Source organism: Rana temporaria, chromosome 9, assembly GCF_905171775.1.
Source record: "Rana temporaria chromosome 9, aRanTem1.1, whole genome shotgun sequence".
Classification (NCBI taxonomy): domain Eukaryota; kingdom Metazoa; phylum Chordata; class Amphibia; order Anura; family Ranidae; genus Rana; species Rana temporaria.
Window position 1 is genome coordinate 147,953,696 of NC_053497.1, and position 7,895 is coordinate 147,961,590.

Consider the following 7,895-nt stretch of genomic DNA (forward strand, 5'->3'; position numbering starts at 1 on the left):
AATTGATGTAAGATGGTTGTTTTGTCAAGTCCTTGGCCAAGCTATGATGGCATTGCTTTCTGTGCTCTTAAATGCATATCATAAATTCACTAAAAGCGGAGTTCCACCCAAAAAACCCCACATGGCATGACTTTTTTTGGGGGGGCAAATGCCCTCTTTGCGGGCCCCTACTTTCTCCCGGGGCTCTGCAGAGCCAGAAGGAAGTTCACCCACCATCTTCTGGGACACATCACAGGTCCCAGAAGATTTCCCAGCCAATCGCAGCTCGTGCCGGGCGCCCAGTCACAATGCCAGCGCCAAGGAGGGCATAAGGAGCGGGGCTTCGTTTGCCCACATCGCTGGACCGTGTGACGGGTGAGTGTCCTTTTAATAATAAGTCGGCAGCTACACTTTGTAGCTGCTGACTTTTATATGGATGGAACTCTGCTTTAAGTACAAATAAACATTTCCAAATATACTGATAACCTCATCCATTGAAGTTGTAAATCACAATCTGGCAGTTTTTAATTCAGTGGCCACCATTAAATTTCGGGGAACATGTCAACCTATGAATGTCAGCAATCCCTGAGACTTGGGTAAGGCCAGGCTGGTAGAGTAGGTCTTTACACAGGCCAGGTGGTCAATGAGGTTACGATCACTTTGCCACCATCTGTTTGCTCAGAGACATGGACTTCAAGTGCTACTTTATTTATTTTCCCTCCTTTTGATCTTAAAACTGGATTTTTATTTGCTCCTCTTTCAGGTCGAATTGATGTGCAAGAAATAATGCAATCTCTCCGTGACCTTGGTGTAAATATCTCCGAGCAGCAAGCAGAGAAAATCCTTAAACGGTGAGTACAGAAAATATGCTCATTACAACCAGATCTGTCCTGTATTGTGCGGACTCCTCCTTGTGTCTCTCTTCTGGCCAATATCCCTCCCCCGTATGCAATAAAGGAATCTAGTTGCCCACAAATTTCTTTTTGGCAGGGAGTAACTGTTTTATCTGTGCTATCTTTCCTTTTGCTTCTGTCTGTGTGGCTGTCAGAATTAGGACGGGACACCGATGGGGTCCTGTCGCCCAGTAAGTATTTTGTCCCCTTGTATCCTTCCCCGCTGTGTCTCGTGACTTGCTGTGCTTGTGCATGTTGCCTGTGTTTGTGGTGTTCTCGGAAATCACTGACCCCCATGCACTGGTCTTTCTCTTTCAGCATGGATAAAAATGGTACAATGACCATAGACTGGAATGAGTGGCGAGATTACCATCTCTTACATCCTGCTGAGAACATTCCTGAAATCATCCTTTACTGGAAACACTCTACAGTAAGTGCAAATTACTGTACTGTCTTGTCACTGCATACTTTGATGGATCTGGCATTTAAAATGTTTTTCATACTGTCCATTGTGTATTGGAACGCTCCTCAACAAAAGGGCTAGACCATTTTAGGGGATTTTTTCTGGGCTTTGGGGTGCAGGAATATGCCATGTTTTGTATATGATCAAGTTGTCAGCCCAGTTGAGACAAGTTTCTGGTAAAATGGGTTCCCAGCTGTTTGTAGTTATCAGTGATTGAATAAACTCTTGCCGTGCAGTAACAATCTGATGCTGTTCCTTTGTTCACCTATGTATGGCATTTTGCGGTTTATTAGAATCGTAACTGGAATTCCTCAGAGGACCTGGCTGCAGGTCCAACTCGGTCTGTGCTGGTTTATTCCACCCCCTTGTAGCCTGAAGCTATAGGAACCGGATGTGCTTCCCTTTTTACATATCTTTCTGCAAAAAAAAATATTTACCAGTCTCTGCTAAAGTACTTTTAGGGAACAGGCATGACCGGGAGCTCAAAGGCTGCCTAGGGTAGAGAATGATTTATACATACTGGCTGGATAGTGCCAACACTGATTCCATCACTCTGCTCCCTCTGCAGATCTTTGATGTTGGAGAAAACCTCCTTGTGCCTGATGAGTTTACCGTGGAAGAGAAAAAAACTGGAATGTGGTGGAGGCATCTCGTGGCTGGTGGTGGGGCTGGCGCTGTATCCCGGACATGTACGGCTCCCCTAGACCGGCTGAAGGTTATCATGCAGGTTAGTAGAATTTATGGGGCAATAACGCCACACATGTAGGTATATTGACATAGCTTCTTCTATATAGGGTGAAATGTTCAGTATTGATTGCAAGCTCTGTCACAACTTTCGATGCATTCTGTTCACGAAGGCAAGGAGAGTTGTGTAATCGCCGTCAGAGATCCGTGCAGGAATGCTGAACTTTGTCCTGCACATTATAAATGTCATCTGCCTTTTAGCTTGCTGTGTGCCATAGAGTAGTACAGGTTCTTTCTTTGGCATTCAGCCATTTTGGGGTTGGAAATTTGTGTAAAAGGTCATATGAGAAGCTTTGGAGCAGCTGTATTTTAGTGCAGTAGGATCCTCATGCTTTTATCTTTTTAGTCAAAACGGCTTTACGGCCCTTTATGTGGTTGTCACAATCCAATGTGCTGTCTTTTTAATACATGGTTAAAACTTACCGTATTTATCAGTTGTATAACACGCACAGGCCTATAACACGCACCCCAACTTTAAGAGGGAAGTTTCAGGAAAAAATCATTCCACAGCCCCCTGCGTATAACACACAGGTACAGTTTACCCTCTATTTCAGGGTAAAAAAGTGAGTTATTCGCCAATAAATACAGTAAATCTTGTGTTAGAAATAAGAAGTAAGACATAACCAGGATTTGGGGGGAAACTGCTATATGCAAATTAAGAGGGGGGGGGGGGTTTATTATATTTTTTTAATTTGAAGTTTTCAACTGTGTGGACTGAGTAGCTTTCACTAGTAATGATGTATTGGCTTATTCCCATCAACGGTAGCTCCAGGTCCATGTGCTGCAGTTGTTCACGGTATTCTGAAAGATGTATTATAGCAATGACGCACTAGCAGCTGAGCAACATGTCTTTAGCTGAAGTACTGTGGGTTATTATGCATTCCTGCTGAGATTACAAAGTCCTCCACAAAAAAGCAGAATCCATTGTGCTGGGATTAGAAGTGATTTCTGAGCACATGCCTCGTGTTTCTCTTGCAGGTCCACGCTTCACGCAGCAACGCTATGTCCATGGCAGGGGGCTTTACGCAGATGCTCCGTGAAGGAGGCTACCGCTCACTGTGGCGGGGAAATGGCATTAATGTCATTAAAATTGCTCCAGAGTCTGCTATTAAGTTCATGGCTTATGAACAGGTGAGTTTGTCACGATCTGCTGCTATGCAGGGGAATTATGTTGTTGCATACTGTTCATGGATCTCTGTGTGTGTGTGTGTGTGTGTGTGTGTGTGTTTTTTTTTTATAGCTAGGTTCACACTGGGCTGCGGGAATGAAGCGGTGAGAGTTTAGCTGAACTCGCACGATTTCACTCCCGCTGGTCATTCCCGATTTCGGCCGCAATTGGAGACATATGTGCAGGTTTCTGCACAGATGTCAATGTAAATTCGCACCCGAAATCGCAAAGTGGTTCAGAAACTACTTTTTTGAATTGGGTGCAGCAGTGTGAACCAGGGCTTAGTTTATTTTTCTTAAATCCTTGATTTTTAACAGTAAGCACCGAGAAATATATTTATCATTTTGAAGCATTTTCTTAATGTACATATGAAGGAGACAGGTGTTAAGCAAGGTGATGTGGTACAGTTTGATTTACACATATACACAGTGAGTAGATGAATCGCCAGTGGTTTATTTTCAGATGGTAGCTTTGTCACATGTATAAGTAGAACTGTAGTAATTTGTAGGTACCTAGTACGCTGCACTATTTGCTTTACTTTTGGATGGTGTGTGAACACATTAGCATGTTGGCAAGCTGCTATCTACTACTGGCATGGAAGTGTGTGTGTGTGTGTGTGTGTGTGTGTGTGTGTGTGTTTTTTTTTTTCTTCACTGACACTTTTTTCTTTCTTAAACTTTTTTATTTTTTGCCTTCTCTAGATAAAACGTTTAATTGGGAGTGACCAGGAGATCTTGGGTATTCGTGAGAGGTTGGTGGCTGGATCTCTAGCTGGAGTGATTGCCCAGAGCAGTATATACCCCATGGAGGTAAGGACATGAACTGCTGGAATTGTGATCCAACCTGTGGTTGTGAATTTGGCACTTATGCACTTTTCTTAATGGTTGCAGGTTTTGAAAACCAGGATGGCTCTGAGAAAGACTGGCCAATATGAAGGGATGTTGGACTGTGGCAAAAAGATTATGCTGAAGGAAGGGATGTCTGCTTTCTACAAGGGATATGTGCCCAACATGCTGGGGATTATTCCTTATGCTGGCATTGACTTGGCAATATATGAGGTAAGACACGAAGGCCCTATATTTATAATGTTGCTGTAAGATGAGCAAATGTACAGTGCCTTGAATACGTTTCACATGAATTGTTCCACATTTTGTCATGTTACAACCAAAAACATGTCTTTTATTGGTATTTTATGTGATGGACCAACACAAAGTGGCATATAATTGTGAAGTAAAAGGAAAATTAAATGTTATTTGTTACAAATGCACACTTTTCACATATTTGTATTCAGTGAAAGGTGGTTCTACAAAGTATTGACTCAGGGGGCTGAGTAAATACTTTGTAGAACCACCTTTCACTGCCATTACAGCTGCAAGTCTTTTTTGGGGACGTTTGCACATCTAGAGTGACATTTTTGCCCATTCTTTTTTTATGAAAAAAAGCTCAAGCTCTCTGGATGGAGAGCGTCTGAACAGCACTTCAAGTCTTGCCACAGATTCTCAATTGGATTAAGGTCTGGACTTTTTACTGGGCCATTCGAACGCAGCAATATGCTTTGATCTAAACCAGGGGTCTCCAAACTATAGCCCTCTAGTTCAGGAACTATTCCCATCATGTCTATGAATGTCTGTTTTACAATGCCTCATGGGACGCATAGTTCTGCAAAACAGCTAGAGGGCCATGGTTTGGAGATCCCTTGTAGCTCTGGCTGTATGTTTAGGGTCGTTGTCCTGCTGGAAGGTGTATCTCCTCCCCAGTCTCAAGTCTTTTGCAGACTCTAAATTTAAATTTTTTAAGATTGCCCTGTATTTGGCTTTATCCATCCTCCTATCAACTGACCAGCTTTCCTGTCCCTGCTGAAGAAAAGCATCCCCACAACATGATACCATCCGGCCTGTCAGTTTAGGTGGACAGCCAAGTCTTGGCAGGTTTGCAGTTGTGCTGTACTCTTTATCTTTTTCAGATGGATTGAACAGAGCTCTGTGAGATGGTCAAAGCTTGGGTTATTTTTCTATAACCTAACCCTGCTTTAAACTTCAACTTTATTTCCTGACCTGTCTGGTGTGTTCCTTGGCCTTCATGATGTGGTTTGTTCACTAAGGTTCTCTAACAAACCTGAGGGCTTCACAGAACAGCTGCATTCTGAGAATAAATTGCACACAGGTGGCCACTATTTTCTAATTGGATGACTTCTGAAGGCAATTGGTTTCACTAGATTTTAGTTGGGGGTATCGGAGTAAAGGGGGCTGAATACAAATGCATATCGCACTCTTCAGATATTTGTAAAAAATGTAAAACCATTCATTTTCCTTCTACTTCACAATGATGTGCCATTTTTGTATTGGTTATCGCATAAAATCCCAAATTTTAAATTTTTGGTTGTAGAATGACACAATGTGGAAAATTTCAAGGGGTATGAATACTTTTACCTGGCACTGTATTTGCAATTTTTTTGAATTTTGCACAGGTGAATCCAGGCTTTAAATATTCCCCTTAACTATATACTTTGTCCAATATCAACATTATTATGACCCTACTTGTAGAAATGTCCAGCTTATGCCTTTTATTTATTAATGTTGGTAAAACACTCCTTATCTTTTTGCTTCAAGGGCAGTTTTCTGGGCAGTGATAGTGTTTGTAAGTTTTTGTGTTCTAACCATTTTTTTTATCCCTTTTTTCTTTGAAGACTCTGAAGAACGCCTGGCTAAATCGTTATGCCACGAGCAGTGCAGACCCTGGTGTCTTTGTGTTACTGGCCTGCGGGACCGTATCAAGTACATGTGGGCAGCTAGCCAGCTATCCCCTAGCTCTGGTCAGGACACGCATGCAGGCACAGGGTGAGTACACTTGTTGATCTGACAGGATTTGTATGTGTAGGAATCTGCATATGTCCAAGCTAACAATACAGGCAATCCCTTCTCCCATCTCCCCCCCACAGAAGTTGTAGCAGGGGTCTTGTTTGGGTTTTTTAACGGTGACAGATTTGTTTGGGGATTTGTTGTTTTTTACATTACAGCAATGTGTGGCATGCTTTCTTGGATCTCTGCAATACTGCAGTAACGAATTTATCTCTAGAAAAGTGAAACATTATGGTTGACCTGCTTTTTATTTTCCTTCTGCAGCTTCCATTGAAGGAGCTCCACAGCCGACTATGAGCAGTCTCTTCAGAAATATCATACAGACTGAAGGACCTATTGGACTGTACCGGGGTCTGGCCCCCAATTTCATGAAGGTGATCCCAGCCGTCAGCATCAGCTACGTTGTGTACGAGAACATAAAGCGCTCACTGGGCGTGACTTCGCGGTGATGAGAAGTGTCTGTCGTGCTATTGCTGGACATTGGACTGCATTCTTGGGGGTATTACTCCCTGGATGTTAAGTGGCCTGTCTTCATTCTGTGAATGTGTTTAACACTAAAAGCAACGGAGTAAGCTGTGATAAGCCCAGGAACAGAAGGATATGAGACTTGGCCTCTGTGTGCTAGGAACTCCTCACCTTATCGACAATTGGTCTCATTCCATGCCCCTTGCTTAGGGGGGGACCAGTAGCATCTTCCACGTTGGAACTGTTTACATTTTTATTTTATTTTTTTGGACTTTGCTCATTTTATGTATTGAGCTTATGTGGCAGCATGAGTTCTCTGAATGTACTTAATATACTGAATATATGTCGTGCAGAATGCATATGAACCGTGCTATTGCTGAGGCAGCGGTCAGAGATGAGGACTTATAACTGGTATGCAGGGCTGCTTATCCTCTTGTATGGGCTTTGTGCCTGGGCAGCTGACTAGCAGATATAATTGGATTGTGGATAAGGAAACTGATTGGCGCAACAATACTGAGGGGAAATTAACTGGAGCCGATCTGTCTTTGTGGTGCTGAAAGTGGGGTTCTTCCCCCTTCCAGCTGCTGCAGGAAGAGCCACATAGTGGACCTGTGTCATATTTACTGGCCTCTTCTGAATGAACACAATGAGTGATTGGTACTAATCACTCACTGTTTCTTCATAACTGAAGCATAGTAAACTGTTATGCATCAGTCTGAATGAAAAGGGAGCCTCGATACAGACATGTCCTGATTCAGCTGCAGTGCTCAATTTGTTTTGGTCTCAAAAGTGAGACATGGGTCTATTTAGACCCCTGATAGTTGACCAAAGTCCTTATTCACGCAAGTTCTCTGGGCCATACAGTGTGATTAAGTGGTTTGTTTGGCTGGAGCTGCCTGTTACTCTATGGCAGGGAAATGCAATTAGCGGACCTCCAGCTGTTACAAAACTACAAGTTCCACCATGCCTCTTGCTCTGAGTGTCATGCTTGTGGCTGTCAGAGTCTTGGTATGCCTCATGGGACTTGTAGTTCTGCAACAGCTGGAGGTCCGCTAATTGCATATCCCTGCTCTCTGGGGATGCAGCGGCTATAGGGGACACAGATGCAGGTCCTAATTTGTTAAGAGTGGGTATCTGGTCCCGAATTTGCACAAGGTCCGTTCAATGCTATACACCTGCACCCACGCTGCTTTTAAACTGGGACCTGTGGCTGTTTGTACATGTGTGTCCCCATAGAGTAACATGGGCTGCCTGCAATCCAGCCACATAAACTGCTGATGCACAGTGCCCACATGACTGAGCCTCATTAACACAGAATGTTATTT

The 7,895-nt window shown here is 43.2% G+C and overlaps 1 protein-coding gene across 5 annotated transcripts in view; it reads left to right on the plus strand.

The window, feature by feature from the left end:
* Positions 1–7,563, plus strand: part of SLC25A25 (solute carrier family 25 member 25) — a 47,155-nt gene extending 39,592 nt beyond the window's left edge. For 3 of the 5 annotated variants that reach the window (XM_040324812.1, XM_040324814.1, XM_040324815.1), the window contains exons 3-11: positions 743–830; positions 1,028–1,063; positions 1,191–1,302; positions 1,904–2,062; positions 3,058–3,210; positions 3,949–4,056; positions 4,138–4,305; positions 5,934–6,084; positions 6,370–7,563. In XM_040324812.1, the coding sequence (XP_040180746.1) occupies positions 743–830; positions 1,028–1,063; positions 1,191–1,302; positions 1,904–2,062; positions 3,058–3,210; positions 3,949–4,056; positions 4,138–4,305; positions 5,934–6,084; positions 6,370–6,554 (1,160 nt within the window). In that variant the 3' untranslated portion in view covers positions 6,555–7,563. The remainder of the gene's footprint in view (positions 1–742; positions 831–1,027; positions 1,064–1,190; positions 1,303–1,903; positions 2,063–3,057; positions 3,211–3,948; positions 4,057–4,137; positions 4,306–5,933; positions 6,085–6,369) is intronic. The other 2 variants (XM_040324813.1, XM_040324817.1) reach the window with 1 other exon arrangement.
* Positions 7,564–7,895: the final 332 nt, after the last annotated feature.